Source organism: Jaculus jaculus, chromosome X (assembly GCF_020740685.1).
Source record: "Jaculus jaculus isolate mJacJac1 chromosome X, mJacJac1.mat.Y.cur, whole genome shotgun sequence".
Lineage (NCBI taxonomy): Eukaryota > Metazoa > Chordata > Mammalia > Rodentia > Dipodidae > Jaculus > Jaculus jaculus.
In genome coordinates this window covers 153121067-153142286 of record NC_059125.1, presented here as the reverse complement: position 1 = coordinate 153142286, position 21220 = coordinate 153121067, and the positions used below count along the sequence as shown (strand labels likewise).

General features: G+C 41.0%; 1 protein-coding gene and 1 pseudogene across 3 annotated transcripts in view; one reads left to right on the top strand and one right to left on the bottom strand.

The window, feature by feature from the left end:
- Positions 1 to 21220, top strand: part of Gab3 (GRB2 associated binding protein 3) — an 83682-nt gene that overhangs the window by 35084 nt on the left and 27378 nt on the right. For 2 of the 3 annotated variants that reach the window (XM_045141090.1, XM_004672666.3), the window contains exons 2-4: positions 9043 to 9346; positions 14405 to 14624; positions 15506 to 15987. In XM_045141090.1, the coding sequence (XP_044997025.1) occupies positions 9043 to 9346; positions 14405 to 14624; positions 15506 to 15987 (1006 nt within the window). The remainder of the gene's footprint in view (positions 1 to 9042; positions 9347 to 14404; positions 14625 to 15505; positions 15988 to 21220) is intronic. The other variant, XM_004672667.3, reaches the window with a different exon arrangement.
- On the bottom strand, positions 6959 to 7528 carry LOC105945059 (annotated as a pseudogene).

Here is a 21220-nt window from a genome sequence, read left to right as displayed (position 1 = left end):
ATGAGAGACAATAGTGACTTGAACTAGGGTGGTTGTGAGGCAGGACTGGTTCATGGAAAGGACTGGATCAAATAGCAAAATGTTCTAAAACTAGAGGCAACAACATTTGTGAATGTGGAGAGTAGACACAAAGATCCCTCCAAAGAAAAGAGAAGATGAATGGATGGTGGTACTTTCATAGAGGTGTGAGTCTGTGAAGCATGAAATAAAAAGCTTCATTTGGACCATATTAAGTTAGAGATAGCTAGGAGTGGTGACACACACCTTTAATCCCAGCACTTAGGAGCCTGAGATAGGAGGATGATTGTGAGTTCAAGACCAACCTGAGACTACAGAGTGAGTTCTAGATTACATGGGCTAGAGTGAGACCCTACTTCAAGAAAACAAACAAATAAAACCAAATAAGTTTGAGATATATAAGTGGAGATACCAGATAAATGGCTGGTTATTTGGGTCAGAAGATCATTGGAAAAATAGAGGTCATGAAAGTAATTTAATACATTATCATCAAATAAATGATAGTTAACGGAAACAAGGCTGAATAAAGCCAATAAGGGAGGGTTTGTAAGTGGCCATTCTTGACTAGTTACCTTTATATATCATAGTCTGCAGAGGTGCTTGTTAAAAAGTTATATTCTTTAGCTGAGCATGCTGGCTCATGCCTAAATCCAGCATTTGGAAGGCTAAGGTAAGATCACTATGAGTTTGAGGCCTGCCTGGGCTGAGAGTGAGATCCAGGTCAGCCTAGACTGAATGAGATTCTGCCTCAAAAAACAAAAATTAATAAAAGTATATTTCTAGGCCCCCATACCAGGCCTGGTGAATTAGGATATCCTAAGGTAAGGTCCAAGAATGTGCACTTTTAACAGCTACTTTGGTGATTTTGTTCATTTCCCCATCTTTTCTCTCTGTGCTTCTGGTCACCTGATGACATCTTTAGTATCTAAGATGTTGGTATGCTTGTCTAGTGAAATTTTCATTTCAAATATATTTTTTTACCTCTATAAGTTTCATTTCTTTTTGTTTACATATTCTATTTCTCTCATAATGTACATGTTTTTCTTTAAATGACAAACAATAATAGCTATTTTAAAGTGGCCTGTTTATTCTGGAAATCTCTCATTTTTAGGTCTCTGTCTAATGACTGTTTTCTTCTGGTGATGGGTTACATTTTTTTCTTCTTTTCATTTCATTTGGATGTTGGACATTGTGAATATTGTGTTATTGAGTGACTAGGTTTTGTTGTTTTCCCTTAAAGATAATTGAATTTTGTTTGGCAGGAAGTTTTAGTTTGATCATTGCAAGACTTCTTTTTTTTTTTTAATTTTTTATTCATTTACTTGAGAGCGAAAGACACAGAGAGAAAGACAGATAGAGGGAGAGAGAGAATGGGCGCGCCAGGGCCTCCAGCCACTGTAAACGAACTCCAGACGCGTGCGCCCCCTTGTGCATCTGGCTAACGTGGGACCTGGGGAACCGAGCCTCGAACCAGGGTCCTTAGGCTTCACAGGCAAGCGCTTAACCGCTGAGCCATCTCTCCAGCCCGCAAGACTTCTTTCAAGCTTTCCTAGGGCAAGTGAAGAGTCGAGTCACTCTAGAGCTGGTCTAGCCTTACTTCTACTTCTGAGATGTAGACTTTCTAGAGTCTACTGAATGTTTCAGGCCTCCAGTTTGGCAGTTCAGAACTCAAAATAATCCCCTATCATATGTGAACTGTGGTATTTATTCATTTTGTGAGTCTCCAGGAGTTGTTTTTGGGGGTTACCTTATAGGATTTCATTCTGCCAACATACATTACAGTATTTAGCCAAAATCTTCATGAGGGAATATAAATATCTGGTGCTCTGTATATAGCTCTATATTCTTTAGTTCTGTTTCCTGCCAGTTCTAGCCACCCCAACCACCCAGAAGTCTAATGTCTTTTTATCAACTCTGCAAGATTGCTCTTGTACAGAAGGTGCCTATAGGCTAAAAGACCAATTGATCATAGACTTTACCTCTTTTTTTCCCTCCCCACAGATATCCTTACAATACTCTGATTGATATTTAACATATGAAAGCAACTGCATCATTTTTATTTGGGCTATTTTTTCTTTTCTTTTCTTTTTTTTCTAGATAGGCTCTTGCTCTAGCCCAGACTATCCTAGAATTCATTAAGTAGTCTCAGGCTGGCCTTGAACTCACAGTGATTCTCCTACCTGTGCATCTTGAGTTCTAGGATTAAAGGCGTGCACCACCATGCCCAGCTCTAGTTTTATGGGTAGGACGTAAGTTCAATGCTTGGTACATCAATAAGATTGGAAGTGGAAACTCTTCAAAGTAATTCACATATATCCTAAAGGTTGGGAAATGTATGGGTTTACTAGATCTCTGTAACAAAGCATCACAGACTGCATTTCTCAAACAACAGAATTGCATTCCTTCCCAGTTCTGGAGGCTACAAGTCTGAAATGAAGCTATCAGCAGTTGGATCTTCTCAAGGCCTCCCTTTTGCTTGTGAATACTTATCCTTGTGTCTTTTCACATGTAGCTTTGTGCCTTAATCTTTCCTTTTTATAAGGGCATCAATAGTATATGATTAGGACTAACCCTACTAATAACCTTTAACTTAGTAATTAATCTTTAAAAATTTTTTTACAATCAATCAATATTTTGAGGTACTATGGTGGTTTCAATATAAAAATGCCCCCAATAGCCTCACGTGTTTGTGATTAAGCCTTGTACTTAACGCTTAGCTGGTGGAATCTTAGTAGAGATGTGTCACTGGGGGTGGATCTTGAGGAGTGTTATAGCCCAGCTCTGCTTGCCTCACTCAGCTCACTATCTCTACTTCCTCCCTGCTGCTATGGACATGTGATGTCTAGCTGTGTGTTTCTGCCATGTTTTATCCGCTATGACGAAACTTCCCCCTTGAAACTATAAGCTGGAAATAAACCCTTTCCTTCCATATGCTACTTCTAATCAGGTGTTTTGTCCTAGCAAAGAGAACGTAACTGCTATAGTTATAGGGTAGGAGTTCAACATGCAAATTTGGGTAGGAAATAATAATTCAACCTGTAACAGGGAAACACCTTCCCTGAATGGTGTGTTCTTCTCTACCTACCCTTGCACAGGACATGCCTCAGCCTTATAGGTACTTCCATCTTTGTTTGCTCCGCTCTGTCCTCCATTAAGAGACAAAGTAGGAGGTGGATTGTTTTAAGAGCAGAGTAGTGCATAGTGTTTACTCTCAGAAGAATAAGATCCAGTGATTTCTCTAATAATTCCATGACAACTAGCATCCCATAGTGTGGACATTTTTTTTTTTTTTTTGGAGGAGTTAGCTTAGTCTCCCTCAGATTCTAGAAATGAGTACCAATGCTTTTCTACAAACCTTACAGGATATGACAGATTTTTGTTGCTGGAGATGAGAGTAGTGGGTTGCTAATGACTCAGCTCAGTGGCTGGGGCGAGAAAGGCTGATGGGAAATTATCTTTTGCTGGTCAAAACTGGAAAAGCTCTTAGAGCTCATTATTATGCAGGGCAGGGGATGTGGGCTCCACACGCGAAAAGCAGTTTCTCCAGGGCAAGTGGTGTCATATGCTATGGGGGCCAACAACAACAACAATCGTCATATTGTCATTTTATATTGTTGCCATCTGCTTCTCTACAGGGTACTACAATTATGCCATACTAGGGCCAGGTTTATTATCTCCATTTATAGAGGTAAGGGCTAAAGTTTGCAGAGTTGCTTGCTCAAGGTCAACAGAAAGCCAAAAAGAGATTCAAAATCCAACTGTAGGTATCCTGAATTTTAATGCAGTATCCCCATTTGTTCTGTTTCTCTGAATTAATTCTGTACATATCTGCTTGCACAGAAATTCTGCTTTAGAGATCCACTTGATGCAGGCTTATCTTTACTTCTGAGCTGTATATCTCTTTTCCAGCTAGTTGCTTAAAACCCATGTAGCAGACAGAAAATGAGAGGAGAAAGTAAAGTTCAGCACTTATAAAATGACAACATGATTATTGGCCCTTGTGGCACTACTTGCTCTGGGGAAACTTTCTTCTCTTCTGGATCTCACAGTCTTTGTTTCTTTATAAGTAGTAACTAGCCTGCTTTGTCTAGAAATCTCCTTAACTTACAAAATGTTCTTCAGGTACATATGTCAAATGCCAACTGTCCTTCCTTCTTAAGGTTAGATTGTATTTGATTGTGTATATGTACTACATTCGCTTTATCCATTCCTCCACTGATGACCAAATAATATCAAAATGAGCATAGTAGTGAGCATAGTATCTTTATAAGGCATTGCTTTCATTTGGGGGGGTATATACTCAGAAGAGGGATTGTTGGGTCACTAGTAGTTCTAGTTTTAATTTCATAGTAACAATACTAATTTTACATCCTCATCATTGGTGTACAAAGGCTTCCTTTTTCCTATACCTATTCATTGTTCTCTCTTCTGTTTTTTGACAGTAGACATCCTAACTAGGAGAGGTGATATCTCATTGTTGTTTCAATTTGCATTTCCCTGATGATTAGTGGTATTGCGCATTTTTTCATATATCTGTTAACCATTTCATATTTATAGATGTTTCTGTTTTTTTAAAATTATTTATTTATTTATTTGAGAGCGACAGACACAGAGAGAAAGACAGAGAGAGAGAGAGAGAGAGAATGGGCGTGCCAGGGCTTCCAGCCTCTGCAAACGAACTCCAGACACGTGCGCCCCCTTGTGCATCTGGCTAACGTGGGACCTGGGGAACCGAGCCTCGAACCGGGGTCCTTAGGCTTCACAGGCAAGTGCTTAACCGCTAAGCCATCATCTCTCCAGCCCATTTATAGATGTTTCTCTTTAGATCCTTCCCCATTAAAAAAATTTTTTTTTTGATGTAGGGTCTCACTTTAGCCCAGGATGATGTGTAATTCACTCTGTAGTTCCAGGATGGCCTCGAACTCACAGCAATCTCCCTACCTGTGCCTCCCAAATTCTGGGATTAAAGATGTGCACCACCATGCCTAGCCTTTCCCCAATTTTTTTTGTTTATTTATTTATTTTTTTTGGTTTTCAAGGTAGGGTCTCACTCTAGCTCAGGCTGACCTGGAATTCACTATGTAGTCTCAGGGTGGCCTCGAACTCATGGTGATCCTCCTACTTCTGCCTCCCAAGTGCTGGAATTAAAGGCATGTGCCACCACGCCCAGCCCTTTCCCCAGTTCTTAAATGGAGTTGTTTTCCTGTTATTCTGTTGTGTTATTTATAAATTTTAGATATTTACATTTAATCAGATATGTAGTTTGCAATTTTTTTTCCAATCCATAAGTTGCCATTTTATTTTATTGTTTCCTTTGCTGTGCAAAAGCTTTTTTCTTATTTCTCCATTGAATAACCTGGGTCCTTGACCTACTTAGCAAAAAGCCCCAAAGCCACTTGATTTTGGCTTTTGCATAACCATAGCTCTTTGGTAGATAGTTTCAGACATCATAAGGGAGACCATGGTGACACCAAGATTGCAGTACATCTTTTACATTGCTATGTGACTCTTTGCTTTCCTTTCTTCCCTTGTACCTGCCATCCAGTCTTGCTGATCTGCTTATACAAAGCTTCGTGCTGTTTTCTAGCTCAATGTCTTTGTGCATGCTTCTTCCTTTGAACTTCTTCAGTCTCAACTCAGTCACCACTTCTTCCTGGAGCCTCCCCAGATCATGATCTGACAGAAGTCTGTCTCTGGTGTGTACCCTTAACATCTTGGTTTTCTCTTATCATAGCACTTGTCTCACTGACTACAATTATCTAATTATTCATCTACCTACTTCCTTGCCACCCACAAGACTGTGAGTGGCAGTGCCCATGGCTTGCTCAACTTGGTTTCTCCAGTATCTATCTGCACAGTGTATTAATACACTATAAACTGGTACTTGAATGAATGAATTGCAGGCTTGTCTGTGTCATTCTCCCTTTGCATTAGAACAGTTGATGTGAAACTTGTCTCTGTGCTTAGTTTGGCTTCCTCCTTGGAACTAGTTTTTGAGAAGTAAAACAAGGTTCCTCTTCATATTTCCCATCAATGTGGCCTTTGGAAATTTTGGGGCACTTCAAGCTCTCTATGGGAGCTTTCCTTGGTGGACACACATAGTATTATCCCATCCCTTGTTTTCCATTGTTGGAACCCAAAACCCACGTTTCCCATCTCCTGTGTGCCAACCCTTAGAGAAAACTTCGAGTGTCTCTCGTTATTAATGGTATACTTCCATTTTTTGTCATATGTTTCCAAGAAGAGTGTTAGGCAGTTTTCTCTCCTTGCTACATTATTCCCATAAACATACAAACATGCTATTATTTATTTCTCCTATCTTAAAAACAAAAAACTTAACCACACTGTCTTGTCTCTCTTTTGAGGGCCCAACCTCTTCTCCGAGCTTCACATGAGTGTAAAGGCAAAACAAAGACAGAGTTTATCTGCTCCAACACAACTTAGCAACTGCCCTCTTGCTTGCTGCCCCATCACTGCCTTGAAAACAATTTTTTTTAACCTTGGAGTTTATATAATGTTTTCATGCAATGCACACTTGGTTTTTTTATATAGCAATTGTGACAAATAGAAAGAATTTAAGAATGCTGCACTTGTGATCCATACAAAACACCAACGTTTTGGGTTGGACATAATTAGAGAAATAGCTCACTTTTTGAAATACTGGGATAGCCAATACATAGAGGCATGCCTTTATGTGAGTGCAGTAATGCAATTTAGAAAAGGGGGGGGAATCACACTGGAATTATTTAATTTCTTTAAAACCACTGAGCAAGAAAAGTAACATTGAGCTTCCATACTGATTTTATATAACTTCTATACAGTTCCTTGACTTAAATCCAAGAGCAAAGTTAAGACTCTCCTCTATTTTTGCTAAACAACTTCAGGGTAAACTTAGATGACACCCCCCTGGATCTTACTTGGGAGTGGCCTTTTTAATATTTTATTTAAAAGAGGGCAGGCTTGGCACTTTTATACTGACATCACCAATGTTAATATTTCTTGGGATCTCAGGAAGATTCATATTCCTTACAGCCCATACAGCAGGGGCTGGAGCTCCTGCTAAGCCAGCCTCAGATTTCTCCAGCTTATTCTGTGCATCAATCTGTGTAACGATATCATCCATGTTGGTCTCCAAGACCATTCCCCCATCACCATTTCTGCAAGATTATTGTGAACCTTGTCTACATAGAATATTAAATCCAGTTCACAGACATTTTCAAAACATTTGTCTAATGTTTCCACAAACACTTGAACTAGATCTAAAATGCCAAGTTCACTTTCTGAGGAATCCACACAGAAGATAAAATACAGTGTTGCATAATCTCTATAAATGTTTGTTGTCAGATCCTCCAATTAATAATCCTCCTTCTAGGAAATTACAAACATTTTCATCTCTTAGATACCAAATGTTAAGTCTCCCTGATGATTTGCTGCTGTGCAACTTCACTGTAAGGCTGGTGGAACTTAGACAGCCATGGTTGTTGAAGATGAGGATCGCCTTGGCCACCATGGCTGGGCCTGGCTGATGGGGTGGGTGCTATGTGGGTGGGGGTGGAGGAGGGAGCAGGAACCTCTCCTCTGGGTTGTCACCTGTGATCCTTCCCCACCTGCCCCACAAAACCTCACCAGCCCAGAAAAAAAGCTTTATTTTTTTCCCTGAGGTAGGGTCTCACTCTAGCTCAGGCAAGATCCTCCTACCTCTGCTTCCCGAGTGCTGGGATTAAAGAGGCATGTGCCACTAATCCCAGCTCAAAAAGCATTTTAAAAAGATTTTATCTTTATTTATTTATTAGAGACAGAGAGAGGGAGAGAGAGAATGGGCACCCAAGGGCCTCTAGCCACTGCAAACAAACTCCAGATGCATGTGCCACCATGTGCATCTGGCTTAAGTGGGACCTAGAAAATTGAACCTGGGTCCTTAGGCTTCACAGGCATGCACCTTTACCACTAAGCCATCTCTCCAGCCCTGAAAAAAGGCTTTAAAAAATAGTTTATTTATTTATTTGCAGAAAGAGAGAGAGAAAGAGAGAGAGAGAGAGAGATTATGAGAATGGGCCAAACAGGGCCTCTAGCCTCTGCAAATGAACTTCAGATGCATATGCCATTTGGTGCATCTAGCTTTATGTGGGTACTGGGGAATTGAACCCAGGTCATTAGGCTTTGCAGCAAGAGCCTTAACTGGTGATCCATTTCTTCAGCCCTTGAAAGGGCTTTTGATTCTGAGGCATACATAGGGTCTTTTGTGACAACTGGTCTTTGCTTTAGCTTTTCAGCACATATTTGAATTTTTTTTTCTGCCTTAGGTCTCATCGTAACTGAGTAGAGAGGGGGCTGAGCACACTCCAAATTGTGGCTTCTCCTTTTTCCTTGGTTTCTTCATCAGAGGTGGGCTTATAAGCAGGGGATACAAAACACTTCCTGTTCAATTGGTCCCCATGCCTCCTAGCAGAAGCACACTTCCGGCTGCCACACATGCCACTGCATGGGAGAGAAAACCACAGAACTATAAATCTCCCCGCTTGAAATTGTTGTCGCTCTGTTGCTCTTCTCTGTGTTCAATTCCCAGTTGGAGCTAATACAGAAAGTAAGGACATGGTGTTCATGCGGGCTGGTCTAGAGGCATGAGACGAACAAGGTGGGGGGGCACAATCTAAGAAAACAGGGAACTCAGAGATTCCCACTTCGTTATCTAGACTGTACTTAGGAATTGCAGTACTGGACTTCCCATGCAGTGTAACAGACTTGAAGATGATACACTTGTCCATTAATACAAAATGTCTGATTCATTAGAAAGCTTGGCATGGTGGCACATCCCTGTCATCCCAGCACTTGGGAGGTGGAGGCAGAGGAATCAAGAATTCAAGGTCACCTTAGCTACATAGCAAATTCAAGGTCAACTTGTACTCCAAGGGGCCCTATCTAAGATTTTCTTGTTTCCTGCTGCCCTTGTCTCTGCAACAAGAATCCTGAGAGGCAAGAGCAGTAATTCCATGTAACTCCATGTTGAATTAATTGCCTCTACAGGCCTGGCGCAAGCGCTGGTTTGTCCTCCGGCGGGGTCGCATGAGTGGTAACCCTGATGTCTTGGAGTACTACCGGAACAAGCACTCCAGCAAGCCCATTCGCGTGATAGACCTCAGTGAATGTGCTGTATGGAAGCATGCAGGTCCTGGCTTCGTCCGGAAGGAATTTCAGAACAATTTCGTGTTTATTGTGAAGACTGCTTCCCGGACATTCTACTTGGTGGCCAAGACCGAGGAAGAAATGCAGGTGTGGGTGCACAGTATCAGTCAGGTCTGCAACCTCAGTCACCTGGAGGATGGTGCAGGTAAGAGCAGATTTGGTGTTCAGCCTGCTTCCTTGAGGATATTTTGTTTGGTGGTTTTTGTGGTACTGGGGATTCAACCCGGGGCCTCATGCATTTTGGGCAAGCACTCCACCATTGAGGTACATCCTCAGCCCTTGCGAAGGTATTTTTGACACGCTATTTCATATCAGTGCTATTGCCACTGAATTCAGTACAATACTGTTGTTCTCTTGGTTCTTGGATTTTATTTTATTTACTTATTCACTTATTTGAGAGAAGGAAAGAGACAGAAAAGCAGATAGAGAAAGAGAGAATGGGCGCATCAGGGCTTCCAGCCACCACAAACTAACTCCAGACTCATGTGCTCCCTTGTGCATCTGGCTTACGTGGGTCCTAGGGAATTGAACCGGGGTACCTTGGCTTTGCAGGCAAACTCCTTAACTGCTAAGCCATTTCACCAGCCCTTAATTTTATTTGTATTTATTTATTTAAGAGGGTGAGAGAGAGAGGGGATGGGGGAGAGAATGGGCACGCCAGAGCCTCTAGACACTGCAAATGAACTCCAGACGTATATGCCACCTTGTGCATCTGGCTTATGTGGTCCTGGGAATTGAACCCAGGTCCTTTGGCTTTGCAGCCAAACGCCTTAACCCCTAAGCCATCTTTCCAGCCCCCTTTATAGATTTTATTCTTGAGCCCTTAGCACTGTTCTATCATTTTATAATATTGCAATATTATTTGAATTAGGTTTCATTTAGCCTCTTAGTTTAGTAGACAAAAATCTTACCCCTAATCCTGGTCTACAGTTATTTCAAATCAATAGTTCCTTTGTTTTTTACTATCTACCACTGAAATAGCCACCAGGTGGTGATAGGGAGACAGAGTTGCATCTCTAGGGCTAACATGAGTGTGTGCTTTCTTTTCATAAGCTAGCAATTCCTTTCATTCCTTCAGTTTTTAGGAGAACATAAAGACAAAGTCCTCTTCAACTGAGAACTATGTAAAAAGGCTTCCTCATGGCTTTCTGCATCCAGTAGTCCCCTTAATTTTCAGGGAATCCATTAAAAAATAGATGCCTGAAGCCTCAAATAGTACCAAACCTTATATAATAGTCTATCATTTTCTTTATGTATATACACACAAATTTAATGTCTTTTCACCTTAGGTAAGTGCTTATCAGACACTATTACCATAGCTGCAGTTTTTTTTTCCCAATTTAAGACAAGACAGCAAAACTAGCACATTTTTTTTTTTACTTTTCCATTTTCATGCATAGGAAGTTTATTCCTGCTGGGTGTGGTGGCGCACGCCTTTAATGCCAGCACTCGGGAGGCAGAGGTAGGAGGATCACTGAGTTTGAGGCCACCCTGAGGCTACAGAGTGAATTCCGAAATGAAAGTTTATTCTGGCTGTCAACCTTGTAACTTCTGTATGGAGGTTTTTCTTATAAGCAAAGCACATTATGGCTTTTTTGCATATACAAGTTACTAGGAGAGCTACTTATACACTAGAAGTCCATTGTTAAGAAAAATTAATGTTACTTGAAAACACGTCACTGTGATACCATGGCAGTTGATTGAATTAGGAAGAGGGTCACTTAGTGACTGACGAGCAGGTGTGTAGACAGTGTACGTACATCAGAAAGGGGGAGGATTTATATCCCAGGCAGCACAGAGTGAACGACACAAGAATTTATCATACTATTCAGAATGTCCCACAATTTCAAACTTATGAGTTATTTATGTAATTTTCCATTTCATATTTTCAGACCAAACCTGTTTGTCAGTAACTGAACCTATGGGGATAAAAGCTGCAATAAGGGAGAACAATTGTATGTTTCTATCCATGAAAATGTAAAGAAAAAAGAAATATGTGCTGGTTTTGCTGCTCGTCCTAAGCTGAAAGAGCTGCAGTTACGGCAAGAGGGTCTGATAAGCACTTATTTCAGATGAAATGACATTACATCTGTGTGTATATACTTTGAGAAAATAATAATGTATAATGTATAATGTTTGGTATTATTTGAGGCTTCAATTTTATGTTCTATCTTCAACAAGCATAGAGTAGTCAATACATTGTACGTTCCCTAGCTAGGACCTCTGCTGAAATGCTTTTGCACATGAGCTTGTCTTATCCCTGGTTCTATGATATATCTAGTATCATCTATACTTCATAGAGGAAGAGAGAAAAAGTAGGTAAAATTTGCCCAGGATCATCATGTGTGTTTAGTAGAGCCTGGGCATGACCCCAGGCAGTTCAGGGTTACCCTGACTCAGGTACTGTCAACTCGGCTCAAAGGAGAAATAAAGACAGTCTTTTCATTTGTCTTTTCTGATCTGTAGTTTTCATTAGTTTCTGATCCAAATTCATCTTAGGGTCATGTTCTCATGTGGTGATGAGAATGTTAGTCTCCTTGAGAAACATGGGCCTACCTTATCTCTCAACACACTATTTCTTTTTTTAAATATTTGTTTATTTGTTTGGGAGAGAGAAAGAGGGAGAGAGAGAGAGAGAATGGGCGCGCCAGGGCCTCCAGCCACTGCAAACGAACTCCAGACACATGCGTCCCCTTGTGCATCTGGCTTACGTGGGTCTTGGGGAATCAAAACAGGATCCTTTGGCTTTGCAGGCAAACGCCTTAACCGCTAAGCCACCTCTCCAGCCCCACACTATTTCTTTTATTTTCTCTACTTATAACAATTATTAGTACCACTCTATGTGTTGTTTGTCTGACCCTTTGCTCCCAGTGTAAACTCCAGGAAAGGCAAGGTCATTGTTCCAGCTGCATCATCATATAGGGAAAAAAAATTAAAAACTTAAAGGATGGTAGATTTATTTTGACTTGACTCATGGTTTCAAAGGCTTCAGTTACATGCTTGCTTAGCTCCTTTGGTTTTAGCTCTATGGCTGTGGGCCTGTGGTGAGGCAAAACATCACAGCTACAAGTGTGTGACAAAGTTGCTCACCTCATGATAGGCAGGAAACAGGGAGAGATAATATGTATGTTGATGGGCTTCTGTCCTCTCCTCCTTTGGTTCCATCCAGGTCCCTAGTCCTGGTGCCATGCACATTCAGGGTAGATCTACCCCCTTAGCTAATCATCTCTGGAAATGCCAACGTTCTCAGAACTGTGCTTTACAAATCTTAGGTACCTCTAAATCCAGTCAAGTTGACAATCAAGGTTAATTGCCAGAAGTCCACATTTTGGTAATTAAAAAAAAATATTTATTCATTTATTTGAGAGAGAGAAAGAGAGAGAGAGAGAGAGAGAGAGAGAGAGAGAGAGAGGGAGAATGGGTGCATCAGGGCCTCCATCCACTGCAAATGAACTCCAGATGCATGTGCCACCACCTTGTGCATCTGGCTTATGTGGGGCTTGGGGAATCAAATCTGGGTCCTTTGGCTTTGCAGGCAAACACTAAGCCATCCCTCCAGCCCCATATTTTGCTAATTTGACACTGTATCACATCTCCTTAAATCATTCTTAAAGATAAAGAAAATAACAAGGTAATAATTCTATCTAACATGTTATAGCTATCCTTTGTACACCTTAAAACACACTAATTCCTTCCCCAAAGTGTCTACACATATCTACATACCTGTCCCATTTGGCTTCTTTTTTTTGTGGTTTTTCGAGGTAGGGTCTCACTCTGGCTCAGGCTGACCTGGAATTAACTATGTAGTCTCAGGGTGGCCTCGAACTCATGGCAATCCTCCTACCTCTGCCTCCCAAGTGCTGGCATTAAAGGTGTGCACCACCACGCCTGGCTTGGCTTCTTTTTAATGATGTTAATCTCTTCATAAACCCTGGATTTTTTTAAGCCCCAGCTTTATATGACCTTTGCTGACCAAACTGCAATTTATTTTAAGCATTTCCACTCTGCTTTTTGCTGTCAGTTTCATTGTAAACCTGGTTAAAAGTAAGCAGCGATCCTTTCACAACAGAGTGAATGCTTGAAATCTCCTGTAATAGATTAGTTGGTCTATTAGTTCACCACCTTTAAGATCAGCCTTCCACGAAGTCTTAGGGCATGACAAAGTTCAGACAATTTTTTTTGTCATAATGATGAATGGCCTCTAGTACAATTCTGAAAAGGTCTTTATGTCTTTATTCTCATGTGATACTTTATGAGCACAACCTTCTTGAGCCACACTCTTATAGTATTCTGATTTCTGAGCTCCCCCCAAAGTAACCCATTAAGCTTGATTTACACTATTCTAGGGCTCCTCTTGCCTACATCTTAGAACTTTCCCAAATTCTTCTCATAGACCACTTCTAAAGGCTTCATTCTTTTTTTTTTTTTTTGTTTAATTTATTTGTTTGAGAGAGAAAAAGAGGCAGAGAGAGAGGGAGAAAAAGAGAGAGAGAGAATGGGCACACCAGGGCTTCTAGCCACTGCAAACAAACTCCAGATGCATGTACCACCTTATGCATCTGGCTTACATGGGTACAGGGGAATCAAACTTGGGTCCTTAAGCTTCGCATGCAGGTGCCTTAACTGCTAAGCCATCTTTCCAGCCCAAGGGTTCACTCTTAGTACCACTCCTAGTACCAATTTTCTATGATAGATTTTTGTTTCTGGGAAAAATACCTGAGAGAATCAATTTGAAAGCAGGAAAGCTGGTGGTTAAGCCTTCAACACATGAATCTTTTGGGAGACAGACCATAAAATATATGCATAAGTACATGTGCATTTATATGCATATAGACTTGTGATGCAAAATGCACACTCACACATATACAGACATATATGTGCATATTTATTGAGTGACTAAACAATGATGCAGGGCTGCTGTTGAGGGCTGTTAAGAAGCTGTGTGTAGACTATTGAACTGTAGATTTTCAGGCCAAGAATGCTTATTTTTTTCTTACTCTTAATTGATTCAACACTTAAATCTTGGAACACTGACCTTCTTTCCCAGACATTGTTTATAGCCTGGGGAAATGGTTGCCTCCACCAGTACAAACACCAGCTGTGATTTCCATCTTCTATTTGGTTTCTTGGATGCTGTTTGAGAAATTTTGAGTGAGTGTTATAGCCATTCTTAAAACACTAACCCGGGAAATGATTTCTCCAGCAGATTCCATGGAGAGCTTCTCTCACATGGCCTCCTCCCTCCAGCCATCTCCTGCCAGTTCACTTCATACCGCCCATGCTGCCAGCTCCATCTTGCCAAAAGATGACCCAAACACTAATACAATAGCCACTGAGGAAACCAGAAGTGAGTCAGAGTTTCTCTTCCTTCCTGATTATCTGGTTCTGTCCAACTGTGAGAGTGGAAGACTGCACCATGGCAGGTATGCTTACACCTGGGACTCTGCGCTGCGCTTCCTAGCACGTTTTCCTCAGTTTGCAGAGGCACTGCCTCCTGCAGAGTCTGCCTCTGAGATGTGTTCAATGTGCCTCGTCAAATCAATCTGTTTAGCAGGAGGGTTTTCTAGCTGGGTGTGTCTACTTGTTTTTCTTCCTACCATTGCCAAGGCAGGGATGATAATTATCAATACCACTATTACAGATGAAGCAGGAGCCAGGAGTAGTGGTATACACCTTTAAATCCCAGCACTCGGGAGGCAGAGGTAGGAGGATCACTGTGAATTCAAGGCCAGCGTGAGACTACATAATGAATTCCAGGTCAGCCTGGGCTAGAGTGAGACCTTACCTTGAAAAACCAAAATAAATAGATAAATAAATAAATACTTAAAAGATGAAGCAGGGGCTGGAGAGATGTCCTCAGTGGTTAAAGGTGCTTGTTTGCAAGGACTGCCAGCCTGAGTTTGATTCCACAACACCCATATAAAGCCAGATACACTCAACAAAAGAACCTGGCGTGCCCATACACACATATGCAAATAAATAAACTTTATAAATGTAGTTTTAAAAAAAGATGAAGCAGTGTACTAAACAAAATGAGTCATATATTTCAGCATTGTGGCTTTCATTTTTAACCTTACATTTTCATATGTACCTTGTGCTTATAGGGATTACAAAATTTAAAAAAAAACAACTTTTTTTTTCTTTGCCAAGTGGTTGGTGTGACTGAGGGTTATAGATTGAATATAGGTCTCCAAGTAGAAGAAAACATAGTACCGGAGGCATGGGAATGAGGCCATCATGGATTTTGTTGTGTGTGTATGGCTACATACACATCAATCAACTTCACATGCTTTTCTTCTCTTAGTCTTCCCACCAGATGTGATAGCTGGTCAAACTCAGACCGCTCATTGGAACAGACCTCATTTGATGATGTTTTTCTGGATGGCCTGCAGCCACTTACCTCCAATAATTTGGTCCACCCCTCACGCCATGGGAATGGTCCTCAAGAGGCACCTTTCACCAGGCCCCAGGCTGCTCTGATCTGGAATAGAGAAATCAACAGCCCATCCAGAGACCACATATCTTCTTCACCATTGCTGGAAACTTGCTTAAATCCAGCAATTCATGTAGACAAAAACCAAGGTTCCTTGTCCTGTGGGGCAAAAGAACTAGATTTTATGTCCAACATTCCACCTCCCCGTCCTCCTAAGCCAAGCCATCTGTCTGAACGGCGCCAAGAAGACCAATTCCTATGGACCCGGTACAGCAATAGCAAGAAGCCAGAATGCACTCTGGTGCCAAGAAGAATCTCTCTCTCTGGTTTGGACCACATGGGGTCATGGAAAGGTGAGTGTTAAGAAGATTCAGATATATAGAAAGAAACCTGGGTAAGGATTGCCCTGTCTGGCTCTTCTTCAAACCTTGTGTCTGCATGACAGCATTACTTGTTCAAACCAGCCCAGGTTCATAATTGGCCTGGGCCTATGATGACAAACTCTCCTGAAGGTTCTCTTGCTCCTGGGTGGCCTGACCCTTCCTTTGAGCCTCGCCACCAGGGCAGATTCTTCGGTTGCTTTAGATGTTTCAGAAAGCTGGAGCACAGGCTCTTTGCTTGCCCAGATAATAGTCACCTCACCTGAGACCAGTCTGCTAATGTTTGTTTAGAGTTTCTTGAGGACACATTTGGTACTTCTTGGTGATGTTCTTTGCTTCAGCTTGACCCTATTCTCTTCTCTGCCTCTCACATGCAAAATGGTTCATGAGACTGTACACCATAGCTTTTTGTTATTCTCATCAATCCCACTCGCCTCACGCATCAGCCCACCCGAGGTGTTCTTTCCAAATCCTAACTGGATGTGCACGTACGTGCAGTTCTGACTCAGCTGCGCCAGTTTAGAACACTGATATCCCTCCAGCACAAGACTGCCTTGCAGTTTCGAGTCCAGTTCCATCTTCTGCCTCTCCCCTCCCAGGTTTCTGTGGCCTTCAGAAGCAAGTACACACAAATAACCTCAGTCTGGCTTTTCAGCAACAATTTTGGTTTCTCTGGACATTCTTATGTCAGCCTGTAGGTCTCAGATAGACACAAAGACTCATATTTATTCTCTCTGTCCCCACAAATATAATCTTCCACATACCATTATTACCTACTAAGGCCAAGGATCAGGATTATATATTTAAAGTGTAATGGAGGCAACTTTATTTTCATATCTCTCATTCTGGCTGAGGAAATAAGTTAATCTGTAAAGATCCAAAGCCCTCATGATCTGACCATCACACCTCTTGCTTCCTTCAGCCAACTCCAGTAAAATGGGCATACACTGATAGCACAGAAGTTCTTAATGTGCTAACATGGGAATGGTGACAAAAAGGAGAAATAAAAGCAATTAAACAAAATTTAGAAACATAAATGAATAAAGTCAGTAAAATAATAAAGCATGACAATAAAAGAAAAGTCTCAAATTGAAGAACAAAATAATTACAATTTGAAGACAAGCATAAAACAGGTTGTGTTGTTTTACATAAAAGAAGACAAAAGTTAAAGCTGACAAAAACACTTTTTTTTTTTTTTTTTTGCATTTTCAAGGTAGGGTTTCATTCTGGCCCAGGCTGACCTGGAACTCACTATGGAGTCTCAGGGTGGCCTTGAACTCATAGCAATCTTCCTACCTCTGCCTCCTGAGTGCTGGGATTAAAGGCATGCGCCACCACGCCCGGCTTTTTTTTTTTTTTAATCATGAAACAGTAGTGGGGAATAGAAAGAAGCAAAATGGGTCTGACAAAGCAGAGAGAACATTTAGTTTTATATTCTCCGTTTTCTGTGATGATCCACCTGGATTTAGGGTTGGTATGTGGCAACAGAGTGGGGTAAGGTTCATTTTATCCCACCTGGATCCTCATCTAGTAACAGGGCTCTGACATTGGAAAGGGTGTCCTATCCCAGTGGCTCTCCAGCACCCTCTTTGTCATCCATCATGTGCCTGGGTATGTGAGGGTCTGTCTTAATCTGGGCTCTGCTTTCTATCCCATGGGGTCTAGCTTTTATCAGTACCACACTTTCTTAGTTACTATATCTTTATGTCTTGATATTTGGTGGAAAAATTCTCTCAGTCTTCATATGCATATTCACCCTGTAATGATCATCACAATTAGATTACTTAACATACTCATTGCAACCTATGTTATATATCAAATCCATTGAACGCGTTCATGTTATAGTTAAAAGTTTACACCCTTTGAGTAGCATCTCCTCATTTCCTTGTACTGCCAAGTCCCTGGCAACCTCATGGCTACCCTTTATTTTTGTTTGATCTTAGATTCAACACATGAGATCAAGTAGCATTTTGCTTTTCTTTGCCTTCACATGATGTCCTTCAAGTTCATGCATGTTGTCAACAATAAGACTTCCTTCTTTTTATGGCTTAATAACATTCCATTGTATACATGCCAACACACGCGCGCGCGCGCGCGCGCGCACACACACACACACAATCTCACATTTTTTCCATTCATCTGTTGATGGACGCCTTTGCCAGTTCTGTATCAACTAATGTGAATAGTACTTCAGTAAACACGGGAGTGCAGATGTCTCGATATTTTGATTTCATTTCCTTTGGATATATAACCCTAGTACTGAGATCGGTGGATCACATGGTGCTTCGTTTTTTAATTTTTGAGGAAACTTCATGCTATTTTCCGTAGTTGCTGCATTAATTTATATTATAACAATGTATAACTGCTCACCTTTTTCACATCCTTGCACTAGTTATTCTTGTCATTTTGATGATAGTCATTTTTCCTTGGTTGAAGTAATTTCTTTCTTTCTTTTCTTTTTTTTTTTTTGTTTGTTTTTTGAGTTAGGGTTTCAGTGTAGCTCAGGCTGACCTGGAATTCACTATGTAGTCTCAGGGTGGCCTCGAACTTGTGGCGATCCTCCTACCTCTGCCTCCCAAGTGCTGGAATTAAAGGTGTGCACCACCATGCCTGGCTCTCATTTTTGTTTTTATTTGAATTTCCATAATAGTTTTTTGTTGTTGAGTGCTGCAGTTAGATTCGCATTGCTGGTAGAAATCACCCAACCAAGAGGAGTTGCGGAAAAAAGAGGTTTATTTTGGCTTACAGGTTCGAGGGGAAGCTCCATGATGGCAAGGGGAAAATGATGGCATGAGCAGAGGGTGGACATCACCCCTGCCCAACATAAGGTGGACCATAGCAACAGGCGAGTGTGCCAAACACTGGCATGGGGAAACTGGCTATAAAACCCATAAGCCCACCCCCAACAATAACACTGCCTCCTGAAGGTGTTAATTACGAAATCTCCATTAGCTGGGAACCTAGCATTCAGAACACCTAAGTGTACGGGGGACACCTGAATTAAACCACCACATTCCACCTCTGACCCCCATAAACTGATATCCATACATGATGTAAAATACGATGCCTTCAGTCCAACTTTAAAAGTCCCCATAGTTTTTATCAATCCCAATGATGTTCAAACATCCCCATAGTTCAAGATCTTTTAACTGAGCCATAATACCAAAAAATAACCTCAAAAAACCCGTAATGACAAAAAATAAACATTCACACTGCAAAAGATGGCATTGGGCATAGTAAAGAAATATTCAACCAATACAAGATTTAAAACAACCAGGGCAAACATCAAATTCTGTAGCTTCAAGTACAGCAACTCTAGCCAGTGACAAATCTCCAAGTCTGATAGTTCTAACCAGCAATAAGTCTCTGGCATTCCAATTCCGCCCCTCCAGCTAGGCTACTCACAGTCCTGGGAAACTTCCCTGGGGCCAGCAGCTTTCCTTAGCAGCCATTTCGTGGTCCTAGCATCTCCACTGGGTCTCCACTGCAATCCATGGTTCATCCTCATGGCCCCATGGGATCTAGCATCTAGCAAATCTGCTTCATACTGCCCATGGCCGTTTCCAGAACACAAGACCATGTTGCAATAAAGCAACATAAGGTGGACCATAGGGTTAGTATAATATTTTTACATGTGTCATTTTTTAAAAAAATATATTTCTTTAATTTTTATTTTTTTATTTGAGAGAGAAGGGAGAGAAAGAGGTAGATAGAGAGAAAGAGAGAGTATGGGCACACCAGGGCCACAAACAAACTCCAAATTCATGCTCCACCTTTTGCATCTGCTTTACGTGAGTCCTGGGGAATCAAACCTGGGTTCTATGGCTTTGTAAGGCAAGCATTTTAACTGCTAAACCATTTCTCCAGCCCACATGTGTCATTTTTAAAAATTTTTAAATTTAATTTTATTTATTTATTTATTTGAGAGCGACAGAGAGAGAAAAAGGCAGATAGAGATAGAGAGAGCGAGAATGGGCGCGCCAGGGCCTCCAGCCACTGCAAACGAACTCCAGATGTGTGTGCCCCCTTGTGCATCTGGCTAACGTGGTTCCTGGGGAATTGAGCCTCGAACTGGGGTCCTTAGACTTCACAGGCAAGCGCTTAACCGCTAAGCCATCTTTCCAGCCCATCATTTTTTTTATGTCACTGTTTGGGCCAAACAATTCAGAACATCATTGAATAGTAGTGAGGATGTAATTGGCTGTACATTTTTATGGTTATCATTCATAGATTAAAGATTTTCTTTTATATTTCTATTTTCTTCCATGTTATTTTGTGAAATTATGAATGGGCATTGTATTTATTTATTTTAATAGTTTAAAATAATCATATGTGTTAAGGAGTACAATGTGAAGTTTTCATACTTCACATATTTATAATTTTGAGGTTAAAACATTTTATGATTATATTGTTTTTATCCTGTTAATGTGGAGAAATTTATGTGATATTTTTGACTGTTAAACCAATCTAGTATTCTTGGAGTAAAAGCATTTTATAGATATGGTATATTTCTTCATTTATTTAGTTACTTGAATTATTTCACCAGAGTTTTACTTTCATCTCATATAGATCTTGTACACACTTTGTTAGATTTATATCTAAATAAATCTATTTTATTTTGGAGGGTGTCAGTGTAAATGGTATTTTTTTTTTTTTTTTTTTTGCTTTTGGTTTTCCAAGGTGGGGGGGGGGTCTCACTCTAGCTCAGGCTGATTAGAATTCACTATGTAGTCTCAGGGTGACCTTGAATTCTTGGTGATCTTCTTACCTTTGCCTCCCAAGTGCTGGGATTCAATGAAGGTGTGTACCACCACACCTGGCTGGTATTGTTTTTAACTTCAAATTCCACTTTTTAATGCTGGAACATAGGAAACTAATAGATTTTTGCATATTAACATACTTTATATTATAGGAAAATTTTTGTTTATTTTCTACATAATAATGTCATCTATTCTTGTCTTACTGCATTAGTTAGCACTTCCAGTACAATGTTAAAAAGCAGTGCTGAGGGCTGGAGAGATGGCTTAGTGGTTAAGCGCTTGCCTGTGAAGCCTAAGGACCCCGGTTCGAGGCTCGGTTCCCCAGGTCCCACGTTAGCCAGATGCACAAGGGGGCGCACGCGTCTGGAGTTCGTTTGCAGAGGCTGGAAGCCCTGGCGCACCCATTCTCTCTCTCTCTCTCTCTCTCTATCTGTCTTTCTCTCTGT